General features: G+C 46.2%; 1 protein-coding gene across 3 annotated transcripts in view; it reads left to right on the top strand.

Moving 5' to 3' along the window:
* Positions 1 to 17,962, top strand: part of LOC134380170 (protein FAM234A-like) — a 39,462-nt gene that overhangs the window by 20,222 nt on the left and 1,278 nt on the right. For 2 of the 3 annotated variants that reach the window (XM_063099766.1, XM_063099765.1), the window contains exons 2-11: positions 9,202 to 9,502; positions 12,787 to 12,903; positions 13,421 to 13,612; positions 14,866 to 14,996; positions 15,465 to 15,597; positions 15,868 to 15,997; positions 16,414 to 16,554; positions 16,927 to 17,002; positions 17,240 to 17,395; positions 17,847 to 17,949. In XM_063099766.1, coding sequence (XP_062955836.1) covers positions 9,238 to 9,502; positions 12,787 to 12,903; positions 13,421 to 13,612; positions 14,866 to 14,996; positions 15,465 to 15,597; positions 15,868 to 15,997; positions 16,414 to 16,554; positions 16,927 to 17,002; positions 17,240 to 17,395; positions 17,847 to 17,949 — 1,444 coding nt within the window. In that variant the 5' untranslated portion in view covers positions 9,202 to 9,237. The remainder of the gene's footprint in view (positions 1 to 9,201; positions 9,503 to 12,786; positions 12,904 to 13,420; positions 13,613 to 14,865; positions 14,997 to 15,464; positions 15,598 to 15,867; positions 15,998 to 16,413; positions 16,555 to 16,926; positions 17,003 to 17,239; positions 17,396 to 17,846; positions 17,950 to 17,962) is intronic. The other variant, XM_063099767.1, reaches the window with a different exon arrangement.

The following is a 17,962-nucleotide window of genomic DNA, read 5'->3' on the forward strand; positions in this document are numbered from 1 at the left end:
CTCTGAGGATCTCAAATATAGAAGCTTGGCTCCTCGGGTAGTTCCAGACTTGAAGCAGGTGGTTTGGTGAAAAGAGGAAGCCATTGGGACAGGTGAGATGGGAACAGGCTCCTGCTGTCTGGAAGATAGATGAGAAGATGGAGATAAAGATAGATGAGATAGGAAGGTAGATGAGAAGATGGAGAAGATGAGTGAGGGGCACGCCCTGAACGCCACATGCTGGGCCGGGTTCTTGATCTAAAACCTTCCCCACTACCTTGCAGTAGAGACAATAAATACAGATATAGAAAAAGAAAGGTGAGTTCAAAAATGTGTGTGGAAAGCCACAAAGCTAGAGGTAGAGCTAGCTATAAAACCCAGCTTCAAAGTCTGCGCACTCTCCTATTCAGTGCCACATGAACATGTACATAGGGTTCTCTTGTCTTAGGGCTAATATCTTTCTCACTCTTTTTTTTAAAGATGACCGGCAAGGGGATCTTAACCCTTGACTTGGTGTTGTCAGCACCACACTCTCCCAAGTGAGCCAGGGGCCGGCCCTCTCACTCTTTTTTATTAAACCACCAAGATGGTTTACTTTTTCATTGCCAGCATGCACAGCACTGCAGTTGTGTCATTGCTTTGCTTGGTTTCCATAAATATTAGTTAACTGTGCATTAACAAATGTGCTTACGTTTAAGAAATGTCACATTAAAGTCCTCTGTAAATGGAACCCTTCTCAGTATGTGTTCCTGCCTTGTTTCATGTATAAATAATTTAATTTATAAAGTTATAAATAAAATTATCAACTCTTACTGCCTTAAAGTGTACAAATTTTGGAGCTTAACAAAAGTGTTTATGATTTTATAAGTAACATGCAATATTTGCAGTGTTTGTTATCGTCAAGTAACTTATCACAAGTTGTTTCTGTTTCCCAGTCAGTTCTGCCAGTGGTAGACCTCACGGTGCACTTGGTAAAGATACCGTGTGTTTACAAAGTCAAAATGGGCTCACTCGGGAGAGTGCGGCACATTGCCGAGGTCAAGGGTTCGGATCCTATATAAGGATGGCCCGTGCCCTCGAGCGTGGTGCAGACCACACCGTGCCGAGGGTTGCGATCCCCTTACCGGTCAAAAAAAAAAGTCAAAATGGTCAAAAGATACAATTATTACATGTCAGTTAAAAATAATTTTTTAGGACCAGCCCGTGGCTCACTTGGGAGAGTATGGTGCTCATAACACCAAGGCCACTGGTACAGATCACTATATAGGGAAGGCCAGTTAGCTCACTTCAGAGAGCGTGGTGCTGACAACACCAAGGCAAGGGTTAAGATCCCCTTACCGGTCATCTTAAAAAATAATAATAATAATAATTTTTTTTAAATGTTCAAAAGATGGGCTGGCTGGTTACCTCAGTCATTCAGTTGTTTAGAGTGTGGCCTTGAAACGCTCAGGTCAAAGACTTGGATCCCCATACCAAAAAAAAAAAAGAAAAACAAAAAATGGTCGAAAGACTAGATTTTCTCTGTACTGGCCAGCCCCCATAAAAAAAATAAATAAAGATTTTTACAGTAGAGAAAGTTGCTACTTAAATAATCCTAAGCCTTATTAAAATGGCCTCGACTTGTCTGAAGAACAAAAAATGCTACTAAAGTGTGAATGCTTATTACTATCACTTAAATAGACACTAACAAAGTCTACAATTTTTAAGAAACAGTAAAATCAGATTAAATCCGTGTTAGTCTTGGGGAAAATATTCCACTAAAGTTCAATTATAGGAGTAGAATCAATACTGTTCTAAATTTTCTAAAACTTATTTTGCACCATCCCTTTGATTAGTTAAAACTTTCAGAGTGAAAATAATGACACAAAAATGATCTTAGACAGGTATGCTTGTAATTCCTCATACAGAATATTTGATTATTTAATTTTTGTTTAAAAGTGAGCAGAAGTCTTTATTCTTTCCGAAAATATTAGCATATTTATTGGATGATACCTCCTGTCTAGTGATTTATTAGATAACCACAAAAGATGTATTAGGTGAACACTCGAATTATTATTTTTTTATTGAAACATAATTGATTATACATATTTGTGGGTACAGAATCAAATATCTGTGTTCAAATACCTCTGTTCAAATTATTTTTATGTAATAAAAGTTAAAAAAAGAAAAAATGAGAAAAATAAAACAAAAGCAAGAGATTAAAAAAGAAAAAGTAAAAAATGAGTTTTGCATGTTGGCTATTTTATTATTCCGTTTCTGTTGCTATAACAAAATACTTGGAACTAGGTACCTTGTAAAAAACTGAAATTTATTGCCTACAGTTTCGGAGGCTGGGAAGTCCACAGTCCAGGGAACACATCTGGTGAGGGTCTTCTTTGGTGGTGGCTTTACAGCAATGCAGGGGTCTCACGTGGCAGAAAAAGATGAATCCAATGTGAGATAAACACATCTGACAGTTGTCCCTATAAACCCCTTTCCACTGGTTTGTAAAGCTATGATTTTACACGTTTTTTAAAAGGGAAGTGTTTCTACACTACTGTGTGCAGTCATTTCATTCTGTATTCCCGACTACAATGCAGTCTTCAAATCCTCTCTCAGAGCTTGACACATCTCGGCAGGAGGATGTCTCCAGAAAGTCCGCTTGTCATGTTTTCAGCCGCTTTTAGTGTTTCAGTGTTTAGTGTCTCGGGAAGTTCCTAAGTAACTGATGGTAATACTTCTGTGTTCGTTCGCTGTGCTTGTCCACAGCCATCCGCAAACAGTTTCCACACCTAAGCCAGCATTCAAAATTCTAAGCACAACATGTGTGCTGCTCACGGCCTCAGATTCCCTGCCACTGCTCACCATTGCGGAGGGGGAGGGAGACAGGGTTAATGAATACATGATCACTGAAGAAAAATAAGCACAGTCAACCCTCATTTAAATGATTACCAGTCGAGTCATGAGTTATCTGAGACCCCCAGCCGCTTCCCACTGGTGGTGTCCATGGACAGAGGGTTCTTTGGTCAGCCTATGGAGTTTTGCTCCCTCCAGGTAATGTAGCTGCTTTTCAAAAGTCAGCTGTGATTACTCTGAGTCTTGTCTGTGCCCATTATATTATTACTTTAAAACAATGCGATGTAATTGAATATTGCCTCATGATGGCAGAATGCCAAAAGATAGTTCTACAAAAATTAGCTGAATTCTTTGGGAAGGCTTGTAAAGGTGTAAGTCAATTAAAAATTACAGTCAAATTAGATGGGGATTAAGACTGAAGAAATTTCGTATAATTTCAAAAGGATTCTACACTCAGGTCACTAAGTTTTCTCTCCACTTTAAAGAAGTACACCTGGAATTATGGGTGTGATTTATGCAAAATGAGTTTAGAACTCCAATCTGTAGACCCACACTCAAAGAAAAGGCCTTCCTCCTTTATTTTTATGTTTTTATATTTTTTATTTTTTGTTTTCCTCCTACTTTGAAGGATTGGTAAATGTACACTTATATGTTGCAAGTAAAGATAAAATATTTTAGTGATTTTTATGATTCTCCAATTTAACTGCCTTTTTTAATTAAAACACCCCTGATCCTAATAAGAAGGCTTGTACAGTGCCGAAAAGGAAGAAGAAAAAATACAAGTGACCCGAAATCCCAGTACCCAAACCACTTTTTTTTTATTTATTTATTTATTTATTTATTTATTTAGATCTTTTATTTTGTCGATATACATTGTGGTTGATTATTGTTGCCCCTTACCAAAACCTTCCTTCCTCCTCCCTCTCCTCCCTCCCCCCCAACAATGTCCTTTCTGCCAAACCACTTTTTAACAGTTGGACTTTATGCTTCTAAACTTTTCCTATGCTGATGTATATGCAGTTTTTGTGGAAATGGATCATAACCCACAAAATCCACATACCCATCTGTAACCTGATTTTCCTTTATTTTTGGAAAGCTCAGTAAATGTGTATTTAAATACTTATTGGTTATCATTTTAGTGACTCCAGTGTAGTCATGCACCATAATTTATTCAGTTTTCTGCTGATAAGCATCTAGGATGTATAACAGTTATTGTCAGCAGTGTTCTAATGAATAACCATACCGTGTGTACATGTCTTGTGCACTTGTCCAAGTGTCTCCATAGGATAAAGTCTTAGAAGTTGGATTGCTTAATCAGAGGGTGTGCTTTTTAAAAAAGTATTTAATATGTTAAGTTTATTTTAGTTATTTAATTTCATTTGATAGTTATTGCCAAATTGTTTTCTAGAAATATTTCTACCATTTTAAACTCTCACTACTATTGTACTCTAGTACCTGTTATTCTATACTCTCATCAACACATTTTTAAATATTTAATCTTTGTTAATCTGATTTGTCCTGCTATAACTACTAGTGAGATTGAATGTGTTTTCACGTGTGCACTGGCCATGGGAGTGTGTTCTTTGGTAAACTACCTAGTCACGTCTTAGTCTCCAGCTTTTGCACTCGGGTCTTTGTCTTTCTCTCTGGAATACTTATCTTGTTTCATTTGTATGGCAAACGACTTCCCTTCCGACTTCCCTTCCTCGCATTTAGATATTTCAAAATAGTTTTTTTTTTTTTTTTTTTTTTTTCAAAAGATGACCGGTAAGGGGATCTTAACCCTTGACTTGGTGTTGTCAGCACCACGCTCAGCCAGTGATCAAACCGGCCATCCGTATATGGGATCCGAACCCGGGGCCTTGGTGTTATCAGCACCACACACTCCCGAGTGAGCCACGGGCTGGCCCTCAAAATAGTTTTAGTCTCACCCATCAGTCTTTTTCCTTTACGTTCTGCCTTTGGGGTCATGCTTTCAAGACGTCCCTAGCCCAAGGTTACATAAACATTCTCTTCTATTTTCTTTTAGTTTAATGTTTGTTAAAAGTAATGTTTACATTTTTAATCTACTTGGGATTTATTTTGATGGAGGTGGGGATTTTACGGATGATTTTAAAAATAGTTTTGATCTTAGATTAGCCAGTGTCCTTCACGAATGTCAGTGGCTAGTTCAGTTTTAGAGGCCAGTGTTTGCATTAAAATGCTGGTTCTCATGGAAATGTTTAGTACAATTTGCTGCCCTGGCCCAGGTCCGCCCACGTGGTATGATGGTCTCCACCAGGCTGCATCAGGCAAGCAGTCTTGGAGCCCTCCCAGAGCAGCTCCCGGTGCGGGTTCAGAACAGGTGCTCATTTGATTACGTCGTTACTTTCATTAATTTGCTTCTAATAATGGGGGTTTGCCCTTGAAGCCTTTGCTTCTGTCTTTGCTCATGCGTGTGCTGTGTCTTAGTGCATTCTCCCTGCACGTGAGGGCGCAGGCCAAATTGCAGGTGCTGACAAGAGACAGCCTCCCTGACTCCCCAGCGGTGTTCCTGGCGAGCGTTTAGAGAATGTTTTTCCTTTCTTCTTCTAACTCATGTCACAGAGATGGGCGGAGGTGTGGGGGAAATGTTTGTTCTTCCGGTGAGGCTCTCCAAATCAAAAGCCAGGTAGTTGAGAAAATGACAGTGTTCACTCTGTTCCTGCCACGGGATGTCCAATTTGGTCTGATTTAACATGGTAAATCACACAGTAGAGTTAAGAGAATAGCTTGAGCTCATTTTTCCTTTACTTTTCTGAAGTGGGCTATGTGACTTGGCTATTCTAGTCACATTTAAAAACACACTTTATATACTCTATGCTTGTCAATGCACAGAATATTTCTGGAAGAAGCCATAAGAAACGAGTAACATGCTTCCCCTCTTGAGCCTGGGGGCCACAAGAGGAAGAGAGATTTACCCTTTTACACCTTTCAAATGTTGTATCGTATATATTTATTGCTGATTTTTTAAAATTAAAAATACAAACTACATTAATAATAATTATTTTGCATTATCTTTTGGTCTTATCTTTAGGTATCCACATGGCTTAGGAATCAGAAGAAAGATTTTTAAAAGGAGCAATTTAATTTTTAGCTTGAGGTGTGCATTTGGATTTACTTTACTAAGCTTGCTGAGAATTCCAAGGAAGAGAGAACTCAGAATGTAGCCTCAGGTGTCTTGACTGAGGGGAGAGGCTGTGTCCTCCTCTTGCCTTACTTTCCTCCAGGCTGGCAGTGCAGAGATGGAGTCTCCACTTCAGGGACCGGGAGAAACCTAGTCGTCGTCTGATGGCTAAAGAGGGGGCTGCACAGAGCAAGGGCTGACTTCTTGGCCCATGCTTCTCCACTTGGCTGCACCCTGGAATCACCCAGAGAGGGTTAACAGCTGCTCCTGCCTGAGACCCTCCCACCCAGAGAGGCTGCTTTAATGGGGCTGGGGTGTGGCATCAGGATTGTGAAAGCACTGAGTAATTCCAGTGTAGACCAAGGCTGAGAATCATGGCTTCGGAGGGACCTGACCCTTCACCTTCATCCATCACCTGAGGCATCCACAGGCTGCCCAAGATGCACTTGACGAGTGGCTTTATAAATCCTACATCCGCCTGGTCTTAAGAAGGTACAGAGTCCCCATCCAAAGCTAGTGCCCAGATGCTGCAGCGGCTGGCCATGAGCTAATGTTAGACGTGTCTTCCACGTGTTCCTGTGAATGGGCAGGTCTGGGAAACGTGGACCCACAGGAGGGATGGGCCTGTTTTCAGACTCCCAGGGTCATTTTGAGTAGATGCCCCTCATTCTTACATAGTGCTTGATGGTTTTAGGTGTGCTTTTCTATTCCTCCTTCTCGACGCTCTGGTTTCTGACAGATGAGGGCAGCTGAGGCTTTGAGAGCTTGGGTTTCTTGCTAAAATCTAGAATTTTAGCATTCTGATCTCTCGTTCAGTTTTCTTTGCTTTGCCAAAGGAATTTGTTTTAAACATTTCAAGTATCCCTTCACCGGGGACATGGTGGCTAGATTTTGCTAAATGAACGTTTCTCTCCTGTTCCTCAAGCCCTGGTTCCTCGCCACTCAGCCCCATTGATGAGCCACTCCCAGACTCAGCTGCTGGCTTCTCCCCTGGTTACCTTTTCCAGACAACCCTGCCACACCTTCCCCAGCCCATGTCAGGTGCTCGGGTTTAATGAGGTCCCTGGTCATGACTCATTGTTTGATTTGCCTGGGTTCAGCTCATTACCTTTTCTGACTTCCCAGATGTTAAAATGTACGCTTCGACACCAAGGAAAATGCACACAGATTTGTTTTTGTTTTTTTAATTGTGATGAAATACACATGACATAAAACATACCATTAGTGACATTTAGTACATTAACAATGTTTTGCAACCATCACCACCATGTTCATCATCCCAGAAGGAAACCCCATACCTATTAGCAATCATTCCCCATTTCCCGACCTCCTGGCGGCCACTAATGTTCTTTCTGTCTCTATGGATTTGCCTATTCTGGATATTTCATGTAGATGGAATCACACAACCTGTGTGAACTTTTGTGTCTGGGTTCTTTCCTTTAGCATAATCTTTTCAAGGTACATGATGTCATAGCAGGTGTCAGTGTTTTAGTCCTTTTTATGGCTGAGTATAGACCATCGAGTGGACAGATCGCACTTTGTTTATCCATTCATGAGTTGGTGGACGGACTCTAGGTTGTTCTGCCTTTTGGCTATTGTGAATAATGAAGCTATAAACATTTACTTACGGGTGTTTGTTTGAGTCTGTTTTTAATTCTTGTAGGTATATAGCTGGGAGTGGAATTGCTAGATAATACAGTCATTCTGTTTAACTTTTTGAGGAACTGCCAGACTTCCACAGCAGCTGCACCGTTTTTGCCCCCACCCACAGCATATGAGGGTTCCCGTCTCTCCACATCCTCACCAACACTTGTCAGTTGTTTTTTTTTTTAATTAAAGCCATTCTAGTGGGTCTGTACACAGGTTTTTAAATGAATTATTTTTATTAAATAATTATGGAAAAACAAAGTCAGGATCTGAAAAGTTTAAAATAAAAGCAGTCTTTTACCTCCCTCTGCCTTCCTGAGCTGTCCCTAGAGGGAGCTGTGTTCAGCTGTTCCTTCTGGTGGTTACCTCCACCGAACTGCTGGCCTGTCTTTTCACCCCTTCAGATGAACTATTGACTTCCTTTTCGGGTAGATGAAAGTTATAACTCACTGAGATCTGCACGATCTTCTCCACTCTCTCAATTTAATTTGTGTTAGGACACTGGTTTATCTGCTTAAAAAGGACCAAAGTAACGAACACTTTGCCTCCACGAGACAAAGTTTATTTCTCATGTAATGCAATAGAAAAGACTCAGGACTGACGGTGCTGGTTGGCTGATATCAGGGACCACGCTATTCCTGTCCTGTGGCTTTACTGTCTTCAAAAGTATTTTCCGCTTTGGTTTCTAGGGTGGCTGTTCCAGGTTTCCCCACCATATCCACCCACAGTCCAGCCAGCAGGAGGGACCAGGCAAGGAGAGAGCATGTTCCTCCCTCTGGAGTCAGGGCTGAGGAGTTACTTAGACTCCTGTACTCATCCTTTACAGCCACCCCTTCCTCCTCCATGTGACTTCTGTTTGGACATACTGCATTTTATTATTAATAATAACTAGCTAGCGTTTGCGTGCTTACTATGTGTCAGTTACTGTTATAAATGCCATATATGCATTAAATTATTTAATCTTTAAAACAGTCTTCCAAAGTAGACATCATTTCTCTTTTACAGATGATGAAACTGAGGCACAGTCAAATCGAGTCACTTGTCCCAGGCCACATAGCTAGGAAGGGGCCGGGCTGTGAGTCCAGAGCCCCTCTGCACTTTGGGTGTTTTGAACTTGGGGGCTGTGGCCCTCTAGGGAGTCCTGGTGCGGGGATACTGTTTTCACCTTTTCCATCTGTACTTGAGGCTGCTGGAAGAATGGTCACATGCGACCAGAGAGGAGCAGGCAGGGACCAGTTAATGTTCAACGTGTAGGTTTTGCTATGGTCACTCGAGCCCCGGTGCTGCCCTGTGACTCACACAGCTCCTCCCAGGTTAAGCAGGCAGGAAGCCACCAGTGTGTTAAGGTTGAAAATATTTCCTGCCCGCTGGCTCTGCACGGTTAATTTGCCTTTCTACATTAATTAGAGACCTTAAGTAGACTCTGTAGAGACCGACATCATATACGTCTCCTTAGCTTTTATTTCCTGGGCTGGTGGTCCACAGTTAAGGCTGCCACCAGGCTCCTTAAGAAACTGGAAACGCAGAACCCACTGGGTGCTGAGCTATTTGCTATGGGACTGTGGCCTTGACTACCTGTTGTTTTATTGGTGCAGTGACCAGGAGTTAAACTCTGGGGTGTGCACACCACGATGGATAACAAGGATTTAGAAGCCGAAATCCACCCCTTGAAGAATGAAGACAGAAAATCCCAGGAAAATCTGGGAAACCAATCAAAAAATGAAGATAACTTAAAAAGCATGCCTCCGCAGTCCCGGCTCTCCCGATGCCGAACAGTGGCATTTTTCCTCTCATTGTTTATCTGCCTTTTCGTGGTGTTTGTCGTCTCGTTCATCATCCCGTGTCCGGACCGGCCTGTGTCACAGGGAATGTGGAGGGTCGACTACAACGCAGCAGGTGAGTCTAGGAGGCCCCGCCCTCTCTAGTCCTCTCTTCTCGCAGAGGGTGGGTGGGGGCAGACTTGTGTGCTGTGGCTCTAGAAGTGGTCTCCCAAAGAGTCAGCCCTAAGTGGATGCCAGTCCTGCGTCCAAGGACGTCCTGGGTTTTCGGCAGCTGTGGAGCAGCTGCTCAGTAAAAGGTGAAGCTCTTCCTGGCAAGCATGTCACCTGCTCTCCCTTTTCAGGAAAGCTGGGCCAGGTCAGCAAATGCAGGCAGCCCACGTGGTTACTTTTCTAAATAAAGAATTAATAAAACGGAGCATCTGGCAGAAGGATGCAGAGAAGGCTGTCAAATATGGGAGGTGTGCGGTGGGCTGTGTATCTGGTCTTCCCGAGGCTCCAGCTCTCACTCTGGTCAGCACAGGAGAGCACGCTTCCACTTGCATCTCGCAGCATGGGCCATCCGGAGTCTTGGCTTTTATGGAAAGCAGCCGAGTCAGCCTTAGTCAGGACACTCCTCCTGGGAGCACGGCATCTGTGGTCACCGCATCAGTGGCATGGACACCGACATCCTGAGTGTTCTTTGCACAGAGGAGGGCTTCTCTGGTGGGACACAGATGATTTCTCATTGATGCATCACTTAGGGCAATTCTGTTCAAGTTTAGTGCTCAGTTTTGAGGAAGGGAGTAATATCTGTTTCTCTGTTTATTTTTTTGTAGCTATATTGTATAATTTATATACCATTAATTCCTCTTATTTTAAGCATATGATTCAGTGATTTTTAGTCAATTTAAAGAGTTGTGCAACTGTCACCACATAAGTTTTAGAACTCTTCATCCCTAGAAGATTCCTTGTGACCGTCGGCTGTCATTCTCCATCCTCCATTCCTAGCCCTAGGCCACTGCTAGTCTGCTTTCTGTATCTGTAGCTTTGCCTTTTCTGGACAATTCACATAAATGAAATTGTATGGTATGTACCTTCTGAGTGTGACGTCTTTCACTTTGCATGATGTTTTTGAAGTTCATTTGTGTTGTAGCATCTGTCTCTTTTCACTGCTGAATAGTATTCCTTTGCATGGATAGACCATGTCGTTTATCCATTCACCAGCTGATGAACATTTGAATTGTGTCCAATTTTTAAATTATGAATAATGCTGCTGTGAACGTTCATGTACAGATCTCTGTGTAGACACGTTTTCATTTCTCTTGGGTAGATTGCTAGCAGCAGAGTTGTTGAGCTTTAATGGTAAGTTCATGTTTAACTTTCTAAGAAACTGCCAAGCTGCTTTCAAAGCAGCTGTATCATTTTAATTCCCAGCAGCGGTGTGGGGAGGATCTTAGTTTCCCCACATCCTTGCAGCATTTGTTACTGTGTGTCTTCTGACTATACCCATCCTAGTAGGTGTGAAGTGGTATCTCATGTTTTTGTTTTGAATCTCCCTAATGACTAAAAATGTCAAGCTTCATGTGGTTTTATCCATTCTTACATCTTTTTTGGTGAATGTCTAGTCAAATCTTTTCCTCATTTATTAATAGAATTGTTCGTCCTGTTATTGAACAGTAAAAGGTCTTTACATATTCTAGATAGAAGTCCTTTATCGGATATACGATTTGCATGTATTTTGGTGACAAACTGTGGCCTATCTTTTCATTTTCATAATGGTGTCTTCTGAAACACAACTGTTTTGATTTTTGCTGAATTCCAATTAATCATTTTTTTATTATAGATTATGCTTTTGCTGTTCTGTCTAACTCTGCCTAATTCAAGGTCATGAAGATTTTCTTGTAGAAATTGTGCAGTTTTAGCTCTTATATGTAAGTCTGTGATTCATTTTGAGTTGGTTTTAGTGCACAGTGTTTGGTGGAAGCACACGGTGGGATTTTGGGAAGCGTCACATCACCCTTCCTCCCCAGCAGGACTATCTCAGGTGCAAAGAGGCTGGTTCAGGTCACTTGGCTACTTATTCCCAACGATCACAGGAAAAATAGGTTTACGTGGCAAAGCCAGTTGTCCCAGCACCGTTTGTTGAGAACATTATCCTTTTCCCACTGAATTTCCTTGATACCTTTGTCAAAGCTCCAGTTGACCACTGTTTCTGTTCCACTAATCTATATGTCTGTCTTTAGGCCAAGACAGTACTACACTGTCTGGATGATTATAGCTTTATAGTAAGTTTTGAAATAGGGAAGTGTAAGTCTTCCAAATTTGTTCTTTTTTTTTCTCCTGTTATTGCTTTGGCTCTTTGGGATCCTTTGCATTTTTATGTAAATTATAGGTTTAGCTTGTCAACTTCTGCAAAATTTCTGTCAATTTCTGGAGTTTTGATAGAAATTGTGTAAAAACAATAGATAGTTCAGGAAAAACTGCCATCTTAACAATATTAAATATTCCAGTTCATGTATATGGAGTATATCTCCATTTATTTAGATCTTTAATCTTAACAATGTTTTGTAGTGTTCAGTGTACAAATCTTGTACTCCTGTTGTTAAATGTATTCCAAAGAATCCTTCTTGATGCTATTATGAAAGGAAGTTTTTTATGAATTTAACTTTTAGGTCGTTCATTGTATATAGAAATACTAATGATTATTCTATTGATCTTTTATCTCATGACCTTGCTACACACATCAGATCTAGTAGAAGGGTATGTGTATGTATTCTTTAGGATTTTCTATATAGGACCATGTCGTCTATTAAAAAAAAAAAAAAGGCAGTTTTACTTCTTTCTTTCCAATCTGGTTGCTTTTCTTTCTTTTTCTTGTCTGATTTCACTGGCTGGGATCTCTACTATAATGTTAAATAGGCATTGTAAGAACAGATCATTTCTTCCTAAACTTAGAGGGAAAACATTATCTATTGCAGCAGTAGGTACGATGTTAGCTATAGGATTTCTGTGGATGTCCTTTATCAGTTTCTTGAGAGTTTTTATTATGAAAGCGTATTGGACTTTGTCAAATGCTTTTTCTGTGTCTTTGACATGATTGTGTGAACTGTCTAGATCCCAAACCGGTGTAGGCAGGGATTCTCATTCTTGAGCAGAAGGTGTCCAGAACGCCCATTCATGATATCGAGTGTCAAGTTTGTTCCTTCCCGGAGGTTAACACCTGATGCCATCACTCCATCCTATTGCTGCTGTTCTGAAGAGGTGTGGGAAAGAAGCCTCTGCTCTTGTTGGAGTGATCCCACAGTGGCAGGTTCCAACTAGCACCAAACCCCAGGGAGCAGGGAAGCAGGGAGTGTTAGACTTGACGTTCCCTGTAAACCAGCATGGCCCGTGGAATACAGTCTGTGGTTTCCTTTTCAGTCACCTACGATTTTCTGGCTATGGAAGACGTAAACAGGGATAGGATCCAAGATATTCTCTTCCTCTATAAAGATACCAACAGCAGCAACACTTTCAACCGGTCCTGTGCTGACGAAGGTAATTTTGATTTTGTTTGAAAAAGGCAGGGGCTGAGCCCGTGGCTCACTCGGGAGAGTGTGGCGCTGGGAGCGCCGAGGCCGCGGGTTCGGATCCCATATAGGGATGGCCGGTTTGCTCACTGGGTGAGCGTGGTGCTGACAACACCAAGTCAAGGGTTAACATCCCCTTACCGGTCATCTTTTTAAAAAAAAAAAAAAAAAAATGAAAAAGGCAGGAGAAATCTTTGTTTTGGGCCATCCTCTCACTTTTGCAGTGTTTGGGGGAAGCCCATGGTGGGATTCCTGGAAACCCCCCACCACCCTTCCTTCCTAGCAGGATTCGGAAGAGGCAAGGGGGCAGGCCAGAGCCCCCAAGAGTCTGAGGGATAAGGGGCCCAGGCATAAAGGAAATGAGCCCCAGGGCAGGGGCTGTGGCCCGGGAGCAAGGAGTGAGGAGGACAGGGCTAGCAGGACAGGTGGAGCCAGCCAGACCACCCGTGGCCAGGCAGGGAGGGACGTGCTGTCTCTTTCCCCAGGCTTCTCCTCTCCCTGCGCCTTTGTGGCTGCTGTGTCGGGTGCCAATGGCAGCATGCTCTGGGAGAGGCCAGTGGCCCAAGACGTGGCCCTTGTGGAGTGTGCTGTGCCCCAGCTGAGGGACAGTGAAGCGTCTTCTGCCTGTGTCCTCGTGGGTAGTCCCAGTCCCTTCCTTGCCGTGGATGTGTTCACAGGTAGGCTGGCCAGGTAGGGGGCTTCTCACCAGAGCCTTCCTACCCAGGAGGGCCACTGCCAGGATGCTCTGAGAAGGGTAACCCTGTGCCTCGAGGGTGGCTGACCAGAAGGGAGGAAGGTTACAGGGTGGGAAACCTCCAGTGAGGGCGCAACCCCTGGGAAGCCACACTCCTCAGCTCCCGGCAGCTGTTGTGCATGTCGGACTTGCTGTGACTGTCACCTGTAGTTTCCACCTTGCTGTGCTACATGGCAGAGGCAGTCAGACATCATGAGGAGGGGCTTGGCCACCAGTTGCTGGCAGGGAGTTACTGGCAGTGGCATCCCAGGCGAGCCCGGAACGTGAGCCCACATTGAGCCCAGGGCAGAGCCAGGCCTGTTGGTGCTCTTGCACTCGAGAGCACCTGCCACTGAGCCTGGACGTAGCAGGCCGTGTTGAAGCACCAGGGGAAGAAATGCACAGTGGGGTGGGACATTTGGTTGGGCGGCCCCTTGTCCCCTACCAAGGTCTTAAGGAGTTCTGCACTTAGATTGGTGGGTATTAGCATTTCCCTTACAAGTTGTAGTTTTAAGGATACAGAGGAAAATAAAGAGCAGGCTAGAAATATGTTAAGAACTGAGGAATCAGTCTGAAAAAAAGGGTTTTGGATAAGAAGCTGTCCATCAGGACCTGTAGTCAGTATGTCCAACTCTGCACCTGCACCTTTGTTTGCTACTTCTGTGCAGGGCAGAGAGGGGCTGCTCAGCCATGGCTTTCATGGGGCCAAAGGGCCCACCTGTGACCCCAGTGGGAGGCAGGGGTCCTGAAGGTCTGGAGAGGTGCTTGAGGTCAGGTCCTGTCCAGGTGGAGAGGGTCGGCATTGGCCCTAGATGCTCCTGAGGAGGAACTGTTCATTGCCAAACACTAGGTACACAAACACTACGACACAGATACGACAAAGGGAAGGGGATCTCTGCAGCTCCCAGAAGTGACTTTCACATTTGGTGTGCATCCGTGCATTCTGTTTCCGCGCGGACTCGAGTGTGTCCAACAGCACTGTACGTGTTGTTCGTTACGAGGGCGGCGCTGTACGTGTTGCTCCATTATGAGGGCAGGTGTGTGTGCTTGGCGTCTCCTTTCTCTGAGTGTGCAGGAGCCTGGGAGTCTCAAGAGCGGATGCCTCGATGGGAATCTGTCATGTCAGAGGCTGTGCCATGCCAGGCTTCTGCACAGGGATTTGGAGTGTGCACCTGCTGACAATGTGCTTGGTTTTAGGGGAAACCCTGTGGAGCCGTCCCAGCAGCTTCGGTAGGAATGCTTCCATCCTGAGCCCTTTACTCCAGGTTCCTGATATTGACGGTGACGGGGCTCCCGACCTGCTGATTCTCACCCAGGAGGAGAAGGAGGTACACGCTCAGCACAGCTCTCTTCTCAGGTCACCAAGCCCACACTCCTCACGGCCTCTACTCTGCCTCTTCAACCACTTCCCCCCCCCAGACAGATCTGGGTCTGAGCACCTGTCAGCTGGTTCGCCCAGGGCCCTGTTGCGGACACCCCCAGGCCCAGTGTGCTGAGGGTCCATCCAGGCAGCTTTCGGGCTTTCCCTGAAAGCGGCAGAGCACAGCGTACTTCCCACTCATGCTGTTGTGGCATTGGGGTGACCTCTGAGGGCCTCGAGCATCTGCGGGGCTGGGCAGGCTGCATGGTGCACAGGCACACACGCTCCAGGTCAGACCCTCTGTCCTCCAAACCAAGAGAACTGTGGTCACCTCCTCCTGTAGCGTCACCTCCTCCTGTAGCGTCACCCTAGAAAGCCCTTTCCCTACTGCGGGTTCATGTCTATCCCATTCCGCTGCTGCCATCTGTCATTGCAGGTTAACGGTCACATCTACTCAGGCAGCACTGGGCACCAGATTGGCCACAGAGGCAGCCTCGGTGTGGCTGGAGAGAGCGGCTCCCTCCTCCACGTCACCAGGACAGGCGCCCACTACGTCCTCTTCCCGTGTGGTAGGTCTTGCCCTCCGCATTCCCAGGACTGGCTTCTCTCAGAGGTGGTGCTGGTCGTAAAGAGATTCACTCAGGCCCCTCGGAGAGTCCAGCATGTGAGGGGACGATGACTGCCCTTCAGGCCGGTCAGCTCCTGCGTTTATTATGGAGATGCCAGTTAATCACTGACAGGGACAGAAAGCCCCAGCGCCTTGAAGGTGTGTGGGCGCCACATGTTCCTGGCCACGGGCAATGACCCTGGTGACTCGGGGTCTTCTGTGTTTTGAATAGAAGGTTCACTCTGTGGCTGCTCTGTGGAGGGTCTCTATGAGAAGGTAACCGGGAGAGACGGCCCATTTAAGAAAGACCCCCACTGGGAGAACATGCTCAACGCCACCACCCACAGGATGCACTTGCACAGGTTGGTCTGGGCAGCGGCCTTTCTACATATGCAGGCGTCTGTCCCACGACCTAGGTCACAGCCTCCGTGAACAGATGACCTTTGTGGAGCAGGGACCAGCCAAGCAGGCTGAGGGCACCAAGGCCTTGCTGTTTGGTACCGTGAGGCTGTCCTGGGCTCACACACGAGAAACTGGCAAACACACGCTAAGTGAAAACCAAGGGGAAGAAGGGCTCCTGCGGCCCTGCTGCTCCTGTTTCCACAGGAAGCAAGTGTCTTGTTTCACGTGTTCAAGCTGGAGAGCTGGGACGCTCAGGGGCTGTACTACAGGGACCTGGGAGAAGCAGCCTGGGGCTGTGCTCAGGGAGGGCCTGTCCTTCCTGCTGGTGTCTGAGACCCAGGGACCTTGGCCTCTTCCTCCTGTCCTCCTCATCTAGCTCTGGAGTGGTCCGCTACCTGATGAGCGTCCCGGGGAAAGCTGGCAAGGACGTGCTTCTGGTGAGCTCAGAGGCCTGCGAGCTGCTGGACGGGCAGGAGCTGGTACCCAGGTGGACCTTCCACGCCTCCCAGGTCCTCAGGTATGGGCCCTCTTTTCAGGAATTGTGCAGATGATGCAGGGACGCACCCTTCCCATACCCCAGCCCCTCCTAGCAGCTGCAGAGGAGGCAATCCTGGGGACGCGGGCCATGGGTTTCAGGCTGGAGGGGCTCAGTGCTTCTTCCAGAGGCCTCTTGCCTGTCCTGGGTGCTGCCCTGCCCTGTGGAGGGGCCAGAGAAACCAGTCATCACAAGCGTCAGGTCCTCATCCCGAGGCCTGATGTGGGCAGCCCCAGTCCCCGTCCAGGTGTGGCCACAGAAGACTGAGTAGCGTCCCTGTCCCCAGGTATTACGTTCATCTTAATCTCCTTATAGAGAGCCCTTGTGAGCTCTTCTTCCCTGTTCTCCTAACAGAAAACCCATCCTTGGTCACTACAGACCAGATGCCCTGGCCGTGGTCATTGAAAACGGAACCGGCATTGACAGACAGGTTGGCTGCACTTCCTTCAGAGGCTCCGTCTTTGTCTGCACCTGAGCATAAACTGGTCTGAATACAGACAGGGTGTGGGTGTGGCCCACGAGGCAGCTGCCCTCAGAACTGCTGAGAAGGTTCTGTTGCCCTCAGAGGACAGCTGCCTTCAGGGCTGGCATGACCGGGGGCACATGTCTTGTGCGAGCCCTGAGGTTGTCCCGGCCACCTCCCACCTTGTCCCCTCTCCCTCCCCAGATCCTGCTCCTGGACCTCAGCTCCGGAGCCATGTTGTGGACCCACACCCTCCCGAGCCTCCCTGGTGGCCCGCCATCCTCCAGCCTGCCGACTGCAGACCACCGCTCAGCCTTCTTCTTCTGGGGCCTCCACGAGATGGTCAGCACCAACGAGATGGTATGTGGCAGGATGTGCTCAGGGAATACCCCACTGCCAGGAGCCAGATGCTGGGCGTGGATCCCACATGGAAGTGCCACAGACACACTGAGGCCAGGCGAGAGTCAGTCAGCACCAGGCATGCAGCCAAGTGGGGAGTTTCCTGGGGGTCTTCCTGGGGTGGACACCAGGGATCCAGGAGATGCTGATGGGCCGCAGCAGGAGGGCGGTGCCAGATGGCGTTGGACACTGAGAAGGACTGGATGTGGATTGGGTTGGGGAAGGAGGAGCTGGAGGAGTGGACAGTTGGAGTTGGCATCTTGTGGGACTCTGGGTAGGGACCCTGTTGGGCCAAGCTGTAGGTGTGCTGACTCCGACAGCAGCATCTGTGGGGTGAGCTGAGTGTTGCCTGGATGATGGCTGTGGCCTGGCACAGCATGGGGTGCAAGCCCATTGCTGGTTCTCACTCCAGGAGACTGGAGCCGCCCAGCACAGCCTGTACATGTTCCACCCCACCCTGCCCAGAGTCCTGCTGGAGCTAGCCAATGTCTCTGCCAATGTCATTGCCTTTAATGGTGAGTGTGGCTC

This window comes from Cynocephalus volans, chromosome 6 (assembly GCF_027409185.1).
Source record: "Cynocephalus volans isolate mCynVol1 chromosome 6, mCynVol1.pri, whole genome shotgun sequence".
In the NCBI taxonomy this organism is placed as follows: Eukaryota; Metazoa; Chordata; class Mammalia; order Dermoptera; family Cynocephalidae; genus Cynocephalus; species Cynocephalus volans.